The sequence below is a fragment of the Macrosteles quadrilineatus genome, unplaced genomic scaffold, assembly GCF_028750875.1.
Source record: "Macrosteles quadrilineatus isolate MER2022 unplaced genomic scaffold, UCM_ALF_1.0 Scaffold_3__2_contigs__length_128488019, whole genome shotgun sequence".
In the NCBI taxonomy this organism is placed as follows: Eukaryota; Metazoa; Arthropoda; class Insecta; order Hemiptera; family Cicadellidae; genus Macrosteles; species Macrosteles quadrilineatus.
The window spans coordinates 25602183-25625564 of NW_026542596.1; the positions used below are offsets into that span (position 1 = coordinate 25602183).

The 23382-nt window shown below is 34.0% G+C and overlaps 2 protein-coding genes across 3 annotated transcripts; both read left to right on the forward strand.

The window, feature by feature from the left end:
- The first annotated feature begins 193 nt into the window (after window positions 1-193).
- On the forward strand, window positions 194-23139 carry LOC128988915 (uncharacterized). Of its 2 annotated transcripts, XM_054410693.1 has the most exons (7): window positions 194-766; window positions 6682-6705; window positions 12298-12521; window positions 19025-19176; window positions 20561-20729; window positions 20937-21134; window positions 22303-23139. In XM_054410693.1, the coding sequence occupies exons 1-7, from the start codon at window positions 276-278 to the stop codon at window positions 22767-22769; spliced, it is 1725 nt and encodes a 574-aa protein (XP_054266668.1). In that variant the 5' UTR covers window positions 194-275; the 3' UTR covers window positions 22770-23139. The 2 variants fall into 2 exon arrangements, with proteins under 2 accessions (XP_054266668.1, XP_054266669.1); XM_054410694.1 differs by lacking the exon at window positions 6682-6705.
- On the forward strand, window positions 16563-17880 carry LOC128988919 (mitochondrial import receptor subunit TOM40 homolog 1-like). Its single transcript, XM_054410700.1, has one exon. The coding sequence runs from the start codon at window positions 16658-16660 to the stop codon at window positions 17609-17611; it is 954 nt and encodes a 317-aa protein (XP_054266675.1). The 5' UTR covers window positions 16563-16657; the 3' UTR covers window positions 17612-17880.
- Window positions 23140-23382: the final 243 nt, after the last annotated feature.

A 23382-nucleotide genomic window follows, 5' to 3' on the forward strand; every position in this document is an offset into this window, starting at 1 on the left:
GTTTCTGCCGAAAACACGAGCGGTCCAATCAAAAATCTTTTGGCCCGCGGTGGGGGTTATATAAACTGACCCGGGGCGCTGGTTATTCCCAGAGCTGATTCCGTTTGGCAAACGCGAAAATATTTCTACAGTTAGTCAGAAAAATCGGTAAACAAACGCGTGATTCTCAAACATCGATTACGGTTCATAAATTGATTAGACAGAAAAATCTCCCTCCCCGCGCGCCCCCCCTCTACATACCTGCGGCGCGCGCGAGCACTTCAGACATAGACGCGATGACGACGAGACAGAACCACGAACCCAGAGTGTGGGGACTCCTAGGAGTATTGATGATCGCGGGAGTGATGGTACCCCCGGGGATGTCTAGACCACAGGCTCTGAGAGTGTCCGAGGAACTAGAGGTCCAGGACCACAGGTGGGAGCCGAGTACCGAGGAGGAGACTTTGAGGAGGATCTCGCACAGATTCCGGGAGAGCAGCGGAGTCCAGGGAGCGGTGATGGAGGTGCTGAAGGGACTGCCAGAGGACGACCTTAGGGTGCTGGAGCGGGCACTCGCCCCCGACGACGAGCTGCCCCATGGTGACATGCCGGCTGAGGACGTGGTAGAGGACAGTCCACAGGAGCTGCAGGTTGACGATGGAGGGGAGTTGGCTGGCTACAGGGGTGAGCTGTTGGTGCTGGACAATGTAAACTCCTCCATCCCTTACAACAACTCAGAGGTGGAGGAGCCACTGCACCCTCAACTGCAGAAGATCAACAGAGAGAAGTAAGTCACCTACATTCTTGTATTGTAACTGCTGTATTACTTTTATATAAGAAGGCTGACTATAGAAACATATATACTTATGTTAAAACCGTATTTTAAATTTAGTTTCCCTTGATATTCCAAAAAGATATATTTTACCTTAGTATCAGTATAATGCATGTTAAATCGTTTTCTCGGTAAATAAAAGGAAAAAAAAACTATAATATAATGTTATCTTGGCAAATGAAATAAACTTCGATATAAATTTCACATTCTTAGAAATACTTTTTTCGTACTTTTAAAAGCGATTCAACTTTTTATATTTTTCAAATTTTTTAAAGGCTTATTTACTTCCTGTTAACGGTAGGCAATCCATTCTTGAAGTTTTAGCCGGGGCTAGAATGAAAAAGAACTTCGTGTATTTTTATCTAAATAACTCGAATAAACTTCATTAAATAATTAAGAATATCACATCAGAGTCTGTATATTATTTTTTTATCTAGTGTTGCTTAGTCTATGATTATATCAATTGAAGTCAGCTGTAAATACCTTAATTTGACAGTTTGTTCAAAGAGCAGAGGTTATAAGAGGTACAGGTTCTGCTCCCGAAAGATACTAAAAATATAAACAAACATTTTCAAAGTAAAGTAAAACATATTATGATTACAGATAAAAAGGTGTTTGTTATGTATTAGTAAGTCATATAAATAGATTTAATATACTTACACATTAAAGACTAAAAAGTAGAAAATAATTTAAAAATAAATAAAACTTTTTTTAAAATACTTCGTTTTTAAACGCACTAGAAAGTAGAAAATAATTTATAAATATGTGCAGAGAATAAATACTTGTAAGATTAAAATGGAAAACGTTGGGCGCATGATAAAGAGGGGGTATTCGTAAATTAGCCATTTTATGCTCCCAACGTTTTTCGTTTTAAATCTTACAAGTATTTATTCTCTCCAAATATTTATAAATTATTTTCTACTTTTTAGTGCATTTAAAAAACGTGGTATTTTAAAAAGGTGTTTTTATTTTTAAATTTTTACCATACATCAGCATTGTAAATTGGAATTGAATGTTTGTTCGTTAATCCCAATGAATAGTCTTATTTTTAAGCCCTTATGTTTGTAAATCCAAAATCAAACACGTGTTAAATAAATCATCAAAACAACAAGTATATAGCAATCTAATTAATTTAAAGTATATCATACAATAATAGTGCCGTATACGGTATCAAATCAAGAATATAGTAGACCCCTACTATAAGGAGTTTTTGAAAGAATCTAATACACACAGTGAGAACGCAGCTTTCAATCAAGGTGTAAATATTTCCAAAAATTACGCGGATTTATTTGCTTTGAGATATTTGACAACGGTATAGTTACATTTTTATACAGTTCCCTGAAAAACACATTTTCTTTAAACTTCCATATGATTAGCATTGAAATAGTGCAGTTCTAACGTTGTATCCTAGACTTGAACAGCTGATCATAGACGTGGGTTATCAGTCAGACATTCACAATGGGGAAGTAACTATAATCGCTACCAAGGATTATAGGACGCGACGGGAAGTACTTACATGGCGCAGTGTCTGGGTTAATATTATGATCAATTTCTAGCAATATTTAAGTTAAAAACTACTATCACGGAATTGGTATTGTTTATGTTATTTGCGTTTAATAAGTCAAATTTCGTGCAAACACTTTTTACAGACACTGTAATACATATTACTAATTTCAATCGAAGAACTTAAATATTACAAGATTAATGTAAAGTATTTTTTGTAAAGTGTTTTCGGTGATCTAGGAAATTAAATTAACCTGATTAATTTCTCTTGTTCACGATTAATTCATAACGTGATTCTTTACATAACTGATTGCATCCAAGTATTTTAAAATACAACATGGTTGTAAGGATGCAAAATAGTGAGTATTTGAGTATGGATATACGTCGTCAATAGTATTAAAATCTTTAATACATATCTATATGGTATAACTTCACCATTCACAAAACGATGGACATGTATATCGATACATACAACTAACAGCCTAACGGTTTTACAACTTGAGTTCCTGATTTTTCTCCAAAGAAACAAATTAGAGTTAGGTAATACAAATAAATTAGCCTGTTTTTGGTTTGATACAAAATTCTAAACACATCACTTTATATTCATCTTGGAGCTATTATACGTTATGTAATGGTTGCAATCTGTATACACCCAAGAAGGATTAAGTACCAGATTCACTGAGAAAATCCTGATTAAAACTACATTCACATTATAAGGTGCCATACGTGTAATATACAGTAATGCCAGATTATCTAATATATACAGGGTGTTTTATTAAAAACTTGCATCTTTATTTATGTAAAAACCGCAATAGATAGAAATATGCAGTTTGCGGGAATCATCTATTGTCGTAGGGGGACCAATTGTTTTGAATTCAACGTTACATTCACATTCCCCCCCTTTCCCCCCCTGCCCCCAACTTAATTTTTTTAAATAGCAAGGTACCCCTTGTGACATATCAAATAAAATAGCATGAAAAAAGAAAATTTTTGATGAAAAAATATTGAAAATCGGTTCATAAATTTGTGAGATATTTCCCCCCTCACCCCCCCGGAACTTAATTTTTTTTTTATAGCAAAGTACCCCTTGTGACATATCAAATGAAAGAGCATGAAAAAAGAAAAATTTTGGCGAAATTTATTTTTCATTTGATATGTCACAAGGGCGGGTACCTTGCTATTAAAAAACAAGTTATGGGTAGGGGAAAAGGGGGGTGATTATCTCAAAAATTCATGAGCCGATTTTAAATTTTTTTTCACCAAAAATTATCTTTTTTCATGCTCTTTCATTTGATATGTCACAAGGGGTACTTTGCTATTTAAAAAAAATTAAGTTCCGGGGGGGTGAGGGGGGGAATATCTCACAAATTTATTAACCAATTTTCAATTTTTTTTCATCAAACATTTTGTTTTTTTATGCTCTTTTATTTGATATGTCACAAGGGGTACCTTGCTATTTAAAAAAAATAAGTTGGTGGCAGGGGGGAAAGGGGGGGAATGTGAATGTAACGTTGAATTCAAAACAATTGGTCCCCCTACGTCAATAGATGATTCCCGCAAACTGCATATTTCTATCTATTGCGGTTTTTATATAATTAAAGATGCAAGTTTTTTAAAAAAACACCCTGTATATATTAGTTCACAGAGCTAATATATAATTGAACTTGAGTAAACATATTCATCATTGGTGGAAAGAGTACGTTACATCACTGTTAAACTTAAAATTATGTATAAGTTATAAATTTAAGTCCAAACAAACCCGTACGCATTGGCTTTACTATTAAATTTACTGTTAAATCTTAGTAAGATACTCATAATCTAAGATTATTACATTTAATTGAAAAAAAAAAAACTATCACCCGCAAATAGTTTTACAAAAATGATAAATTACCGTACTCCTTTTCAAAACACTTGCAAGTTGTCTTTCCTTCAAATATAGATACTGAACGAGCTTTTAAGAAATGACAGTCTCCAAAACTCCATTAGTAGAATTTTACACAGTTACATAAAAACATATCGTTATAATGTCACTAAACGTATAAACACACGTTCGATTTAAGAAATCATTTCAAATAAAGAAAACACAAATATTTAGTATATTATGATATATATCTACTTTTATGGCTTAGGAATGGATAAAATAACAAAATAACACAGTTTAAGACATTTTAAACGTACTGTAACTGTAAATATGATAATCATTGAAACCATCAAAGGAAAAAAATGGAACACTTACTCATATACCAGTTACAGCTATGTAACAAAAACATATACACACTACACACAACTCAAATCTGTGTGTACTTGGCAGTTTAAGTTAAAATTCAAATTAATGTTACTTTACTGTAATACTTACGCATACTCATCAGTTCACTGAACAGTTACGGTAGTTAACGTTTTTTTTTTTTTTTTTTTTTTTTGTATTTTCACGTTAGATAATTTTTTTTGTATAGGGGGGTCAAAATTCATAGAACTTTTCATTTACCAAAAAACCATTACATTGCTACTTTTTTCTTCTGCAATCATGCAACGAACAATAAAACAAAACACCCTTGTTGGGTAAAAACTTGTTAGTTAACTAAGCAAAATATTTAAATCTAAACAACAATACTTGTAAAATGTATGTGTACCCATACTTTTTTTAAATCATTATGTAGATAGCGTATTTTACAAAAAAACGCAGGTACTGTAGGCCTTTATTCAATATGTGCATACTGTAAATTTGATTTCAATAGTCATACTCAAAGTGATCTTATAAAAAGGCAATTCGTGTAAATCCATCGAGGCGGTTTTTGAACCAAAACACAAAAGACGCAATACTTCACTTCAGCCACAGCTTCCGCTGGAACTGCTGCTTCGGTCAAAACCCCAATGATGTGTTTGCATCCTCCAGTCGGGCTTGATCAAGACTAAATCTCAAATTACTCTTGTCCAAACCTTGCTAGAAATAAAACTCGCCGAAACATAATCCGTGTAAATAAATAGAAAACTGCTATTTTTGGGATTACTGCTTGTGTGGCTGGGTGAAACTTCTCTAAAAAACTCTGAAGATTTTTTTTATGAGAAAATAATATTGAAGTCTACATTCTAACAAAAGATTTAAAATAGCACACCTATATTAGAAAATTGAGGTGGCGTCTGTCTGTCTGGGCAGCTGTCACGACTAAAATACTAAACCGATAAAGCTAAAATTAAGCACAAAGATGGTCCACCTAGGAATGTCATAGGGCTATTCACTTACCTGAGTTCCTCTCGGGCTACGCCCCTTCAATGTCCAAGTTTTGAGGTGAGGTTTCAAAGTAAATATTAATTGGTCTCCATGGAAGCAAAAATCACAATGTTTACCTTTGCGTTGACATTTTTATGTAAACAATCAGAACTGCTAAATAATTTATTATAGAAAGCTGATCCGAATAAATTAAATACAATATTTTTCACAATATGGCAGGTTTATTTATTCTAAAACTATGTCATTGATAATGGAAAAAAATCTGTAACCGTTGCTGTATCAACTCAGGCTCTGTTTCCGATTTCTTAAGTGTTAAAGTTATGAAAATAATGGTATTGATATATTTTAATGTAAAAAAGTAGGAGAAATACAATGTAGGTTAACTTTTTGTATAAATTTAGTAGCTTTTTGTTTATAAATTAAAAACTACCTAACAAGTGTTTGGATTGGGGGTTATAGTACCTTCTTCCCGTTGAGAAGCACGGGCACAGCAACTAGTTTAGTACATAAAATAATGTAATACATGGTAGACGTAAGTTTACGAGAATTTCAGTATAAACATTTTTAATCCACGCAAGAAATAAAATTTCAATTTAATCTTGGTCACTTTTTATTGAAGCCATAGAGTTTGATTGAAAAGGTTTATCAAACACATAAAAATATTAGATGATTAATTATTATAATTGGAGCTTGATTTAGTCTTGTTGGTTGTAGGAGTATTGGTAATTTCTAGAATTCGAGAATGAATTTAGTATTTGCAGCAAGATACTGAAATGTGTAACTAAAGTAAATTAGGATTACGTCCCGTACTGGTCTTAAAAACTAAGTTATTGTGTAAGTTATTAATTATTCCTTCAAATATATCCACTGTAGTTTACTTTTTTACCTTACGTAAAATAGAGAATGAAGGAAAGCGAAAATCTCAAGGACCTTTGTAAAACGTTATGAATCAACGTTATGAACGTTAGTCATAAACTATAAATTATAAACTGGGAAATATTTTTATCGAATAAGGAGATTGCAACACACATTTAAACCTATTTTGAAATAAGTTAATTTTACCACCGGTGAAGTATTGTTTGTTACAATTTGTATTTCATCTAAGACATGAAACTTGTTCATGATTTTTAATTTTCAGCTCTCTGAACGTTAGCCAGGAAAGGTATGCACATTTCGGTGTTGATTTTGTGTGTATTGTGACTTAAGACTTGAGTGTTTTGCATGCTGTTGTCTTTCTAATTATGGTGTGTGAATAATATCCAAACTAACTAAGCAATGGTAACACTCTAAATCAAGAGTATTAAAACTAGTACTAGTACAAGGAGTTCGTACCTGTGTCGAGGTAGGCCGAGATGACATTGTTATAACTCATATTTTGGTACCATTTTGTACTGAAAATAACTTACGCTTAACTTTTTTGTCATTATAGGTCAGATAACGTAATGAGGCGTTAGTCAACTATTCGGATTTTATTTGGCTCAACGCTCCATATATAAAAATAAAAACAAATCATCTAAAGAAAATAAAAAATTAAGACATAAAACGGAGTTTAAGTTTTTTTACTGCTTAATATGTAAATATGTTTATTTACAATAAAAAAATATGTCAAAGGATACCGCTTTGAAAAATCTGTACGCAAATTAAACTCATTAATACGCCAACAATCAATGGAAAATCTGTACGCAAATTAAACTCATTAATACGCCACCAATCAATGTAAAAATAAATAAGAATATATAAGAATAAATAAGAATACTAAAACTTTTACAAGTTAAAAAAAAGAGCACGACCAACAAACTACGCAAATCACAGAACGTTTTGTCAATCTAGAACGGATCTTATATAACATTTAATCAATAGTTAGTTATAGGTTTTTACTTATTATGTTGTATTAGAAAGAACAACCACTCGGATGGTTTTTCAATCTTGTTCACGAAATTGTGCATTTAGTCGTGTAACCTGTATTAAACCACATTAAGAATTTAAAGTAACTCGGTGCATAACAGATTACGACTGTAACTTTAACTTGCCTCGTGACTGGTCTACCGTTATGGTTTAACAGCTTGATTACAACGGTAGTATGGAATGTGTCATTGTAATATTTTACCTAATTGGTTTGAAAATTTTAATGAGTGAGTGGCACCACATACCTGCTAGCAAAGCTTTAAACATTCCCCAGTGACTAATACACCATAGAATGACAAAATAGACGTGGAATGAGACATTGTAATGTTTCAGATAAGGGGTTCAATGCCACATAAACATAATCTGTAAATACCAAGCCCGTATCTGCCAGATTAGGTATTGTGGGTGTCATCTAAAACTTATAGGGTTCCAAAGTAGAATCAAATAGAACGAAAAGCGTTTTTCTTTAATTGATTCCAATTTGATGCGTGCATTTTGTACGTTAGACTTGCAGCAGAATAAAAGCTGTAGGTACTTCTTTATACGGAGAATCAGGATAACTTACAATACTTTTCATTGCTTTGATCTAAAACCTGAAACTATCCCTATGTCAATTGTATTCCGACAAATTGACAAAAAATCGTATTGTAACATAAATTTTAATTTTGTGGAGTTTTATAAACATAATTGTCAAAATATTTCTCAACAATCTGTCAAAATTCACCTGTCACAATACAAGTTTTATTAAAGAGAAATGCGACAAATGTGTCAAGCCGTTGACCTGTCACCCTTGTCACCTTTTATGAAACATGGCCCAGTTCGATCCTGAAAAAAATGTATGTAGCTTTTTGATGGTTCGCAACTGGTCCTGCCTGAAGAAACAGCTGATCTTACTCAGTAAAACAGCTAAACATTCAAGTTCAAATTCAGCTGAAAAATACTCGGGGTTACAAAGCGACAATGCCAGATGATTTGTTTACTGAGTTTTTAAAACGTTTCCATCAGCTCGCTTTCTTGTCTGTTCGGTACAAAGTTTGCAATCGATTTTAACAAAACTTCCTGATGTCCGAAACTTGAAACATAGCTCACAAATGTATGACAATACAATATAATATAATTTTATTTTCATATATCGCTTGGGCTACGCCCCATGGGCTTCCAAATTTTCAATGTTTACATTTTGGTAGAATGGAAATATATCAATTGAAGTCAGCTGTAAATACTTTAATTTGACAGTTTGTTCAAAGAGCAGAGGTTAAGAGGTACAGGTTCTGCTCCCGAGAGATTAAAAAGTTTTAGGATTATGAGAATAGTGTAACAACATCCTAATTGCAGTTGAAATGGGTTTGGTTGTGTATTAACAGGCTATATCAAAAATATTTAATATGTTTACACATTAAAGACTAAAAAGTAGAAAATAATTTATGAATAAAAACGACTTTTTAAAATACCACGTGTTTAAACAAACTAAAAAGTAGAAAATAATTTATAAATATGTGGGGAGAATATATACTTGTATGATTTAAAACGAAAAACGTGAGCGCATGCAATAGATATTAATAGTTCAATTGGTGAAAATATTTGTAAATTTCCTAGTGCATGCGCCCCACGGTTTTTTGTTTTAAATCTTACAAGTTTTTGTTCTCCCCACATATTTATAAATAATGTTCTACTTTTAAGTCCGTTTAAAAACGTGGTATATTTTTAAAAGTAGTTTTTATTTATAAATTACTCACGTAAATCCCTCTAAGTATTTGGACAGTTTGAAAGCGTGAGTTGCCAGACAACAGAGACAACATTGATATGCGAGACACCAGACGTTGTCTAGACTCAGACAGCTTGGGTCCAGCTGACTCAGACTCGTCTGCTAAATTAGGTCAAGTTTAGTTCTACTCTGAATCTGGATTTGGACAGTCATCCTGCAAACCAGAATAAACCTTTGGGAACACAATCACGTAATACTTAATGGCCATTCAAGCTGTCTATTTCTGTCAATTGCTCGGAAAGTATTGATTTATTGGGTAGGCCTACACTCCTAGTTTTGTAAACAAATTTTGAAAATGGATTGGTCGAGTGGCAGGTGAACCTGTAATACAATAATTATTTGATAGTCAAAAGTATTTTCGTTGATGTGTGGATCTGATGGATCAAATTTAAGAGTTTTCTGGTACCTATATATTCGATGTTCCAATTCCTTTTACTTAACGTAACCAAAGTAAAATTTATATTCCAAAGATTCCTAGATGGTTAAGACACTCACAATAGATTAGTATTTTTTGTTTTTTCTTCGCCTGTAGGTAAGCAGCCTAGGGCTTTTCATAAATAATGCTACTGACATTAACTTGTATCAGTAGTCAAAGGAACTCGCTAAAGGAACAGATGATCTTAGGTCAGTTACAAAGATACGCATGTCATCCGACTCCATTCATTTTACACACTTCCCCTTCATTATAATTGTAAAGCAGGATACGCACAGTGTGCGTCGGTCTTTAATAAAATACCCCCGCCGCAGCAAACCTGCAGACTAAGCGAATTTCCATTTGCCTGATTGGATTTACACTAAAATATCTCCTTAAAAATATTACATTTATTCCCTATTTAAATAGAATCAGTTTAACACATACTTAGGTTTGCTGCAACAGGGAGGGTAAAAGTGTCTTTTTTATGTAAAATGTTAATAGTTAGTAAGAAATAAAAACATTTTCCAAATTTGGGCAAAACATGTTAATAAACAACCAAACTACAACAGTTTACTTATTCTCCATAAGAATAACATGAGAATTTTAAATTTACAATTTTTTGGAATTTTCTCCGTAACCATTAGGCGCATTATAACGCTTCAATATACTAAATTATTTGTTTTTTTAAGCTCTAAAAAATATTTTGGAAAGAAATTGCAAAATTTTATGTTTTTTGGGTCAAAAATGGGAAAAATCCATTTTTACCCCATAAAAGCCCCCATAAACCCCTGTTCCCATGGTCCGATCATGCTGGTTCGCGAACTCGTTCGAATAAACGTAGGTTTACATGTTTGTACCAAATTTCATCAAAATCAGATCATTTTTGCTCGAGTTATTGCGCTAACGGACATATATATATATATATATATATATATATGAATTTGAACGGATGGTGTTTTTGGCCTCTAGGGACCTCAAAACGAAAAAAAAAAATCGGTCCCGGGTCCAGGTCTTACCATGAGTACTACGGTAATAGCTTATTCCCTATATGGGAAATTCGCTAATAGATTGGCTAATTGATCGACAGGGGGGTTTTGCCAACAAAATAAACTTTTCTAACACTCTAATAAAACTCGAAAACTACACTAATCATAATCATACTGAATTAAGTTATTATGTTAATTTGTACACTGATAAAAAGTGTTCAAGCTGCAAAACTATAATTACGTTTTGAAAAATATAAAACATGTAAAATCTTTGTATACATTTGATTGATTTGTGGTTTATTTCTTAGTGTGATAATGATGTGTCGATCTGGTTACAGTATTTTAATTAATTGTTTGACTCCTTCAAACTGTGCTGTAGGCTCTCAACGCTTTAATGTATTGTAAATAGTGTCATTCATCTGAAGGCGTCATGTTAGTCAAGAGACCTCATTGGGTGTATATCTGTAGCCCTGCCTCATTGTAAGGTTATACGTAACAAATTGTTAAAAACTAATATAAATCTAGAGGAAAAGATTGATACAATATACTTTGATTACACACAACTAACAACTAACTTAATTTATTAAGTAACAATTTGTTCTCAATGACTTGTATTGTTTGCCTGATTATTATTTGCTGTTGTTTTAATGGTGTGATGAATTTTATACGGTTTTGGTTTGAAAAATTATAACTTTAGTAGAAATGTGTTTTATTAACGTTTTAAGTGGATGTTGTGCTTTTCAATATTTATGTCATAACTATTTACCAGTAAACTAAACTTTATCTGTCCAACAATACGCCCAGAAAGTAGCTGGTTCAAAGCCACTTAAAAGTCAGTTCACACTGAAATATGCTATGCTATAATAACACCCAAAATAACCAATTCTTCAATACGAGTACCTACAATTACTTGCCAATCTTACTTGATACAGCTCTTGATTGATATTAGTCAAGGCTAAGGGGCCAACGATGATTGTATTATTATATTGTTGTGGCTCATTGTATCTTACTTATTCACCATAACTGACACAAATGTAGCAACAGAATGTATACCAGCATTTCTATAGCCATATTCAAAGCAAAACTATTAGAATAGAAGTACCGGTAGCCATTAGGGATTTAGTCGGGACTTCGTAAGTTTGCAGTTGAGGGAGGAGCCTATTTACCATACGAGGATTTTTAGCTTTTCATATAAGTACAATATGTGGTTGAGTTTACATAAATTTCTTATATAATGGGAGAGTGGGAGAAATTGATTAGAATAGCCCCTCAGTTAATTTCTGATAGACATACACTTTCTGACTGATCAAATAACAATAAAATTTGACTTAAGTTGTTTCAATAGATTAAAGTTTAGTATTATCTTTGACTATTAATAATCCAATTGTCAATGGTATTCTTAGTTGTACTTATCTGATTTATAAGTTGACGATAATTGACCAAAAATGATTATATCATTCAGGGCCGATTCAATAAATGGGTCCAAGCCTAGAGGCACAAGAGGTTTAAGGTTTTCTGAAGGTTCAAGGAAGACAAAAATATCTAACCCTTGTAGGTGGAGACATGGTGGATGTATCTCTTTCACCCATGCGCATCACATGAAAACTGCATGTCTACACTAACAAGAAAGGTTACTGAAATACTAAAATAGTACGAAATATATTGACAGTGAATAATTTTCAGACTAAAAGAAATGAGGCTGGCGAACATCAAGAACCAGATAATGAACATCTTGTGGCCTGAGGGTACTCCTCCTTCCTTCAGCAGCAACATTACGATGCCTCAGCAGCCTCGACTACATCAGCAAGATCTGCTGAGGGCCATTGCTGACAAGATGAGGCCGCTGAAGAACCCCTTCACTCCTGGAGATGTCTACACTGAGAAGATCCAGAGCTTTTACCCTTCATGTAAGTAAACAGCTGATCTTACACAGATCATCTCACTTCATTCTACACTTATATTTTGGCTAAGTACGCCCAGTTGTGTCCACTTCTCATACTCTTTGGAATGGTTCATGACAGTAATGACTTTTAATAGTTAAAGGAGACTTTCAAATATTAATCCTGTTTTTAAGAGCCTTTCATTTGGTTGAAAAGCAAGCTGATGTGGACTTATTTGTTTCTCTCATAATTCAAGGTAAATTGTAGGATATTTTCTTTACTAATTGGCTTTTTAGTACTTATCTGAAAGACAATTTTTATATTAGATTGTTATACTCATTTTATAGATAAACGTTGATTAAATACCAAGAAAAAACAAGAAACTCTACAAATGCCAGACAAAACTAACCTTGAAGGTGTCTCTAGGTGATTCATTGGGATTATGATAGTAAATTTGTAACAGAGCGAATATTTAATATTTTAAAACATACATACAGGGTGTCCCGGAACTCTCTACCAATATTTTAGGGCATTGTTCCTGGGTAAGAAACATATCTAAATATCATATTTAAATTGTCCGGAAGTCCTTATTTACTCAGATAGCCGCCATTTTGTTTTTTTTCACTTATTAATTTTTTTCTGAAGATTGGTTAAACATACGAAGTTGAAACTTTACACAAAGCACAAACATTTATGACAACTAGACAAAGCTACAAAAAAATTATGACCATTTTTCAAATTCATAAAACAAAATGGCGGCTGTTTAAAATTTTGTTTCTTAAATTACTCGAAAACTGTTGATGTTACAAAAATTTTACAAGATTAACTTTTTTAAGGCAATTTTATTACAAATCGATCGACACCTTAATCTTTAAGATCGGACGAGTATTAACTGAGATATGGCAGTTTTAGTGATACGTGACCGCTTTCAGCATGCGCTGCAACTAATATCCGGCGGTCACGTATCACTAAAACTGCCATATCTCAGTTAATACTTGTCCGATCTTAAAGATTAAGGTGTCGATCGATTTGTAATAAAATTGCCTTAAAAAAGTTAATCTTGTAAAATTTTTGTAACATCAACAGTTTTCGAGTAATTTAAGAAACTAAATTTTAAACAGCCGCCATTTTGTTTTATGAATTTGAAAAATCGTCATAATTTTTTTTGTAGCTTTGTCTAGTTGTCATAAATGTTTGTGCAAAGTTTCAACTTCGTATGTTTAACCAATTTTCAGAAAAAAATTAATAAGTGAAAAAAACAAAATGGCGGCTATCTGAGTAACTAAGGACTTCCGGACAATTTAAATATGATATTTAGATATGTTTCTTACCCAGGAACAATGCCCTAAAATATTGGTAGAGAGTTCCGGGACACCCTGTATATGTATACCTCATAGATTTATCATCTAAGTTATTAATTCTGTAAGCTATTTTTTTATAAAAATTGTGAGAGTTTGACCGCTTGCAGGATGATGGGAGAGAGCTCGAAAAAATGGTCCTCGATGGGTCCTAGGGCATCGGGAAAAATTGCAAATTATGTTAAAATCTAGCAGACAATAAGACATGACAAAAATATATTTTGTTTAAAATGCATTGGAATTGGAAAATGTCTGCTTTGTTTACATTAAACAGTTCACCATTTTTATTATACGTGTAATTCTGTTGATAGAGTGCGTTAAGATTGTTTACTAATCAACAAATAATTAATAATTTAGATAAATTCTGCTTTCACTTATAAGTGGTCTAAAAATGATTTTACAATTTTCAGAGCTGCTGCATGGCATTGATGACTTGGTAAAATGAATTATCTTTAGTTTGCCCTTTAAATAAATATCTGATACTACAGTATAATATGAATAACGTTTGCGCACATTGATTTCAAAAAACGGGTCCTACGATTTCCTCCAAAATGTTTTTCGTTTAAAACATAAAATGAAATTTAATTATTTTTCACATTAGTCTTATGGACTGTCAAGTATCCATAACACATATTTTACTAAAATGTAAATATATGAATTGTAACATAATGCTTGAAACAAGTCATCTACAGTACAGAAGCAAATTATTAAATACAGTACAAAAGAAAAGGACATTCCTACAAATACTGAGTATTGATTTTAATACACTACACTTGGGGTGTACAACTCAGGAATAGGATAATTACGACAGTTCAAAAAGGCAATATCTTATGAGGCAATTAGATACACATGCATTAATGAATGCTATGAGAAGGGAGGGAAACAGGTCCACGTCATAGGAAGTGATGAAGGAAGTAGTAAAAACGAGCAGTCCGGAGTTTGGGAATCATTTGTGGCAGTTAGAATAATGTGTCAGCAATACTAAAATGCTATGGGAAGAGAGGGAAACAGGTCCACAACTAGGGAGAGGTGAAGGAAGTAGTAAAGGCAGGACGTGCGGAGTGTGGGAACCATTTGTGACAGTTGTTAGATAAATGTAGGAGTCAACATCAAAGTCTAGAAATAAGTTTTGTTGAAAGCGTCACAATCACAATGAAGATTTATGTTATATCTTAAGTAGTCATTATCCGAATGTGCAAGGAAGAAACAATGTTGGATTTTTCACAATGATTCTGTGTTCCACGAGGTTCTACTGTAGTAAAGTAATCATTATAAAATATTTGTTCAACTAACTTCTGTCATTTTACATTACAGTTTAAGGAATTTATAGTGTTCAATTGGCTCAAAATAGGCGCTTTTCCCCTACAACCCACTAGTCCTTTGAATTAGCTAGTATCAATCACATGTTATTAAATCCAACCTTAAATAGGAGAGATAATTGTTTTTAGCACATTCACATATCATAGTCTATTATGGATACTGAAGTAGACATTCTAGCTATATGGATCAGCTGTTGACAATTTTTAATCATAAAAGAACATAGTTGTGTGAGCCAGTCACAAAATGCAATAATATATAAAATTAGATTTTTGACCTTTATTGCTATTAATTGTTGCTGCCACAGTTGGTGGGTCATAATAGTTGCTTTGACTCACAATAATACTTTCCATCAGTTAAAAATGTTTGCACATTTGTCAGAAATAAGTAATTTATACCCCAGAACAATCTTTTGGGGGCTCACATAAACTACAGTACAATGGTTTTGATAAAATCTGGCAACAACTTTAATATGGGGATGGAGATGGAAGATGGAGTCTATAGTTGTATCATAGACTAACCAACACAAGTAGACTTCTCATCCCATTGTAAATTTTGAAGCACGTTTTTCGTGTCTAGTTCATGTACGTGACACATGGGCGCTAGTGTCAACGAAACTTTGTTTCTATTATTTTAGGGTTAATTTCTTGATTTGTGCTTTACTGTTTGGTTATATAACTAGGGGACAGGTTATTGTTTATGATTAGATCGTATTATTTGGTTAAACGAGGTTTTAAATGGCTGTAATAACGGGAAACAAATCGTAAACAAAACACGACCTCTACAGAAAACCGTACAGAACTAACAATAAAATTGTCTTCAGCTGTTCCATAAGTATGAGAAATCATAGATAAAACATACTCCCTTAGTAGATTTCTCATCCTTATGGAACAGCTGAAGACAATTTTATTGTTAGTCCTGTACGGTATATGTAGAGGTCGTGTTTTGTTTACAATTTGTTTCCCCTTATTACACTCTTTTAAAACAAGGTTTAACCAAATATTACAATCTAATCATAAACAATAACTTGTCCACTAGTTGTATAACCAAACAGTTAATCACAAATCAAGAAATTAACCCTAAAATAATAGAAACAAAATTTCGTCGACACTAGCGCCCAGTGTCGCTTACATGAACAAGACACGAAAAACGTGCTTCAAAATTTACAATGGGATGAGAAGTCTACTTGTGTTGGTTAGTCTGTGGTTTTATCTATGTTCATATTTTACAGGATTTAAGATTCTGTTTGTACAATATCTCCCTTTAGTCTATGGATAAACCTTCAATGAATGATGTGTTTTGCTTTAGTAACACTTTACTGTTGTGTATTTAACAGCTGACATTTTATGTTTATTTATTTATTTGGGAATGTTGATATCATCTGAATTTGTAACCTAAATGTAAGCAAATTAATCTCAAGTTTTCGATATTGAAATGAGTTTTTAATTTTTGTGATCTGAGCTGTATTTGTGCACAAAATTGTTTGCAATGGGTAACATTTTTGCTGCTAGCACACCTCCTCAAGACTTTGGAACCATTACTATCCCTTCTGATCCATCTCCAGAAGAGAAACTAGGTAATCCTGGATCATTGCAAAACTTACATAAGGAGACTGAAGACATCTTCCCAAATGTGTTTGATGGTGCTCGGTTTACACAAAACATGCCTTTCAGCAATAATTTCCTAATTTCGCATAAAATCAATCTCTACTCACAAAAACCTGGATCATACCGTTTAGGTGCAACATATGCAGGTCCAAATGTGGTAGCTCCTGGAGAAGCATATCCTTTATTGATGGCGGAGATTGACCCAAGCGGAGTGCAAAATGCCCTTGTTCTCCATCAGTTTGGGAGTAGAGTAAAGTTTAGATTTGATGCACAGATGTTTCAAACAAAGTTCTCTGTTGCTAATACACAGGTTGAATACAAAGCCGACAATTGGACTTCCTTGATTCAAGTAGTCAATCTTAAACCGTTGAGCGGCATTTCAGTTTTACTCACGGGTCAGTTTCTTCAGAAAATCACTCCTAGCTTAGCTGTGGGATCAGAATTACAAATTCAAAGGATGAGACAAATACCTGGGGGACAACTAGCGCTGTTCTCTCTGTCTGCGAAGTACATAGGAGCTGACTACATATGCAGTGGAACTCTCGGTACAAATGGCCTCACAATGTGCTACTCACAGAAGGCTAGTGATCAACTACGTGTCGGGGTTAAGGTGCAGACTGACTTGTTAATGCAACAATCAGTGGCAGCAATCGGTTACCATGCTGACCTGCCCAAAATCAACCTACAGTTAAGAGCAAGTTTTGACACCAACTGGATTTCTTCAGCAGTTCTAGAAAGGAGACTAGTGCCTTTGCCGGTCACACTTAGATTAAGTGGAAGTTTGAATCATCGAGACAATAGATTTACATTAGGAGTTGGATTTGCAATTGAGTGATCACTGTTATATTTTCAATACAGTAGAATGGATTTGGGTTGAAACATGGGAGTAAATATCAGTACCCATATTTTAAGTTATATTTAAGCAAAGTTGTCTTGATTAAATTCTGTAACTTTATGTGTATTTTTTATAATGGTTTAAGTAGGTACCTGCATTCAGTAATGTAACTGTTGCTTGTGCTAACTATAGTTTCGGTTCAGCTAGGAACCATCTTCAGGTCGTACAAGGTATCGTTATTTACCTCCGTGTATGAAGGTCAATAAAAGTAGGTAGAACACACACATTCATAAACGATCATTTATGTCTGACGAACATTGATTGTCGAAATGTTTGTCTATTAATGTGCGTGTTTGTGTGTGTTCTATATGTATACTTTTATTATAACTTAAACAACGACCTTTTTATACGGAGGTAAATAACGACACCTTGTACGGCCTGAAGATGGTTCCTAGCTGAACCGAAACTATATTGCCAAAAGCAGCAGTTACATTACTGAATGCAGGTACTTAAACTATTATGGATATTCAAACATAATCCGGAGACTAATAACTCTTGATAATGTGTGTGTTAAATTATTTACAAAGTAGGAAACTAGCAAATTTACATTATGACACTTCAAATTCTGATATTGTAATGAATTCAATGTTTACCTTTCATTGTGAACATATAAACATGTTTCAATAGTTGTGTTCAGATATTTTGTATGAATTTATCCTCAATACAATTAAACACCTAGTTAATTTACTTTTTATTTTTATAGTTCAATTGATCTAATTAAAAGCATGAAATATTTAATATAAAATGGTTTAAGTTACCTTTTGTCTTTTGCGTAGATGAAAGTATTTAGCTTTATGAGTCTTCATAATGTTTAACTTTTAATTTGGGGTGGATAAAAATTCTTCATATAGGCTATGACCATTTTCATATACCTATGACAATCTTCATGGTCATACAACCACAACAGAAAATTGTGTTTTACTTTAGATTTGTTGCTTACATGTTTACCATGTTTTGGACCAATATCTTTTTGAGGTGTGTCCAATTTGAACTTTTGCAAATACAATATCCATTAGAAAATTCTCTTTAGCATATATTACGGTCTACTGTCCCTCTGTTTTCTGACTAAGCAAGTCTAACCTGATAGACAGTTATCACACCTTTCGTGATTTCTTTTACTGACAATAAACACTATTTTTATTTTTACCAAGCAGTGTTACTTGTTACTAAAGAAAACATTTTCCATCAACATTATTTAGAAGCAAAGTTTTCTCTAACTCTGGAAAATTAAAACATTGTGCTTTAGTCACCTTCATCAAACAAGAACTTCAAGCAGTGAACTGTGTTACTTGTCCATCTTTTCCTTTGCAGAATAGTTAAACAATGACTTCACAGGTGATGTTTGTTTTGCAGGCGAGATTCCACGCAACACGGACGCAGAGTTATGGAATGACAACCGCATCATGAACCTGTTGTTCGACCTATCGTACCCGTCGCCGTCGCCCATGCAAGGCACTCAGGTCAACATAGTGGCAGCCAAACTGAGGCTTTACAAGCTATCACAGGTCAGATACAAAGAGAAAAGTACATTTTAGTTGAGAGTGGTTATTCAGTAAAATGTATTTTGTGGGTTGGAAATAGATCCTGGGTCTGGTCTCATCATGTTCAAAAGATTTGGTAGACTTGCTCATCCTCTAAAGCGGTTGAATTTAAATAAGTTAGTATAGTTGCCTTTTAATATGCCAAAAACATTGTAAGTCGTGTCCGGCTCAGTCAATTGTTGAGGAAAATAAGGTTTGAGATAGTTTTAGCGAATTTCCCATATGGGAGTTAGCTATTACTAGACATTCCATCCCCATGTTAAAGTTGTAGCCAGGTTTTTAATAAAATTTGTCTTGGTTGGTGTGAGCCACCTACAGATTGCGCTGATCTAAATGACTGATTTCTGGCGATTACATGATGGTTTTTACCAAGTCAAACTGATGGAATGACGTATTATGAGCTATAGCAACTGTTGTGACCCAGCAACTATGTCAGTTTAACAAAAAAATAAGGTACAAAATATAATTTTAAGCACTAGCGCAATCTGTGACTGGCTCACACAACTACATTCTTTTTTAGTAAAAAATTGGTGACAGCTGATCCATATGGATGGGATGTCTTCTTATGTATCCAATAGTCAATGCTATTACCGTAGTACTCATGGTAAGACCTGAACCTGGGATCGATTCACTTTTTTCAAAAATTTCAAATTGTAAGACCCATTGAGTGATTCCTCATTTTGAAGATCCTGGTAAAAGAAAACCAACAACACAAACTAGAGGTCTTTATGTTAATCCTGTAAAAAAATGGCAGCCAATTGAAATTATCAAAAGTGAAATTTAACTTACAACTTTCCAAGTCTGGAGACCCCCTGTAAATTTTGTAACGGCTCACACTAGAAAAACTAAACTCTGCACACCTTTATGGCATGTTATTAAGTACTTTTTGGGCAAAACCACCACTTGGTGTACATCCCCAAGATGGGGGATTTTGGGGGAAACTAAAAAATTTCAGACGGTAAGATCCATTGAGTGACCCATTATTTTCAAGGTCCTGATAAAAGAAAACTATTCTAAGATTATAAAAAATTATAAAAACTATAAAAATCAAATCAAAACAAATGTACTTATATGGCAATACAATCAGGTGATTTTTTTATTTACAATCTGGGGGATGTCATCATATGACGGGAATAGCATACCTATGTTTTTTCCTTCCTCCATGAGTACCTATTACCAGCCAGTAGTAGGCTACTAGCGTGCTACATATAGGTCTGATGTGATATCTGTAATTTGTTTGTCTTTTGGTTTGTCATTACTATCCTGATTCATGTCTAGAGATGATTAAGATTTTAAGTTTATCTGAGCTTCGACCACTGACATGGTCTAATCCTCCACATGTTTGCAGGGCAACATCTCTCTGGTACCTGAGTCCTGCCCTCCCTCTGAGCAGGAAGATTCTCCTCAAGACTCTGACCTTCCCTTCCCTCCATCGCGCCAGTTCCCCTCCTTCGCTGAGGACAAGATGATCAGAGTTTCTGTCTACTGGTACACTCGTTCACTCAAGAAGCACAGAGGTGAGTGTGGTATGTGTGTGTACATGAGGGTTGTCAAATAATAATCACTGTAAAATTACACGGTCACCAGTTATATTTTCATAGTACAAAAGTAATCCTCAGCAAATTGAAATATAGATTCTTTCAACATTTTTGTAAAAATAATTAACATTGTACACTTTTAAGAGCCAAACACAATATTCAATTTTCATGATGTCCTCATTTCAGTGAAGAGGAAGCTATTGGACAGCCAGATGCTGTCAGTTTATGGAGAAGCTTGGACAGAATGGAACATCCGAGGAGCCGTGAAGGTATGGAGGGACAATGGACGTAACTTTGGCTTGGCAGTAGAAGTGGAGGACGAGGACGGAACAGTGCTACCAACTGACAAATACTTCGCTCCTATGAACTGTTCACAAGAGGCATGTGAGTAGCGTCCCTTCCGACTGTCCCATACGAGACTGGGCTATAACATGGCTGTAGGCTCTAACCAAAGTGGTGTGGCGTTGATGATTGCAAAGATAAATTTACCCAAAAAGTATGAGATTTGTTGTTAAAGTATGATTGCCCGATATTACATGTTTGCTTTGTTTAGTGCAATGTTTTTTTTGAGTTTGATGGATTTTCTTAAAAACAAGAATAAGTCGATCTTGTTTTCTGATGACAAAAATAATTATTGATTTACCTTTGTTATTGCCTGAGTTCGTGTAAGTAAGATATTTATGTCACCATATACACCTTATGTGCACCAACAAAGGTAAATCTAATATAATTCAAGTTCATGAAAGGAGGATAAAAAAAATACATTTACTGCTTCACATCTAGTTGATTGCAAATACTCTACAAACAATATAATTGGTTAATTGATGAATATATTACAATCCAGTAATTACAATCTCTGAAAAATTCTTAAGGGACAAGTATGCTATATCTTTGAAGATTACACACAGTTTTGCAAATAAGTGTGTCAAGAATTTTGTAAAAACATTTTTACACTACAAAATATAGGTATTATTATACAATACAAAAATACAGGTACTTTAGTTTGACTCACTTGAAAGAGGATTTTAAAATAAATTGCCTTGTAGGCCTAAATAAACCACTTGACTTCGTGCAGAACAAAAGCTATAAAGTAGCCTTCTACTTAGAGTTGTATATATGAGGTAACTCAAATAAAGCAGTTATTTTTGCTCTGAAGGTGCATTTACTCAAATAAATAATGTATGAGCGGTGGTTGCATGAGGAAGGAACCATAAATAAATAGCTAGTGGTAGTGTCTAGGGCTAATAAAGAAGACACTGCTAGTTGGGACCAGACTGCACTATCTTATCATTTTGGTCACTGTTTGTCCACTAGACTGATACCACTGCAGTACTTTACTATATTAAGATAACAAGTAGTCAATAGTAGAAAACCTCCCCTAAAATTAGAGGAATAGCTTTATGTAATTTCTCTTGATCATGGGTTGAACTTTTTTAACTTGTTTAGAATTATGAATTTCATAAATACAAATAATCAGTTTACACATACTGTTTTGATTGTTATTGATCATCTTATTACATATCGATAGTTTAATGTTCCTGTTTTTCCGCAGCTACAAGCCGACCAATCCCCGGATTTCTCGTTGCCCGAGCTGGATTCCTCTCTAACAGCACGAATCATACGTGGGGAGCCAGCCTTCCTCTCGACACACTTCTGTTTCCGATGATCGACCTTTGTACCATCGAGTTCCCGGAGTCTGAGCGACCTGACGCCATCATCTACCACAAGGCCGACGTCTCAGAACAAAAGAAAACACCCAAAACCCCACAAAGAGAGCTCTTAGCAAGACCTTCCAACGAGACGGAGAAACACAAGATCCGACACCATGGACACAGGATGGCGGAGAGTCATCGGGAACAGCCGCACAGGCATCTGGAAACCGTGCGACGGGATGATGGTGACTCCATTGAGGAAATCACCTGGGCCGATGATCTAGACGGTCATCAGCTGAGGAAACAGATCATTGTGCAGAAAGTAATCAGGAAGAATATGAATAACCAACAAGACAATGAGAGGTAGACCAACTGACTTGTAAAGTAGCTTAGTCCCTGATAGATGTAGCTGATAGTTAATTGCTAGAACTGTAAAGTTTTAATGTTGTATAGTTATGTTTGCTTTACTCAGCTTTACTATTTGTGTTAATGAAATATTAGTCTTAAGATTATTGTTATTGTTACTAATGTTATGTTTTGTAACCTCTCCTACTGGTTTAATATTAAAAGTATTAACCCCTATGGTACAATTACTAGTAACCATATGATTATTTATTTGAATTCAACTGATGGTTTAAGTTTGTAAAGAAAAATTCAATTTGGCTGTTTTGTTGGTAATTTTACATAATAAGAAATACATCATGCATTACACTTCGATACATTCTAAAGAAATAATTATAAACAATAGTTATTTGTGTAACTAGTGGTGAAAGTGGCACTTTGCTGCACACGAGAGCAATGTTTACGCACGAGCCGCAGGCGAGTGCGGAATGATCTCGAGTGCAGCAAAGGCCTTTTTCACTCGTGTTACACATTATATTTTTCCTACAGTCACTATAAAACATAAATAATTAGTCTTTCAAACACTATACAACACGTTTTTAGGTTCAGCTAGCAACACAATTACACAAATGGTGCCC

Coding starts and splice junctions, on each gene's coding strand:
- LOC128988915 (XM_054410693.1), top strand. CDS start 276: ATGACGACGAGACAGAACCACGAACCCAGAGTGTGGGGACTCCTAGGA. Junction 767..6,681: donor CAGAAGATCAACAGAGAGAA/GTAAGTCACCTA, acceptor TTTAATTTTCAG/CTCTCTGAACGTTAGCCAGG. Junction 12,522..19,024: donor CCAGAGCTTTTACCCTTCAT/GTAAGTAAACAG, acceptor TTTGTTTTGCAG/GCGAGATTCCACGCAACACG.
- LOC128988919 (XM_054410700.1), top strand. CDS start 16,658: ATGGGTAACATTTTTGCTGCTAGCACACCTCCTCAAGACTTTGGAACC.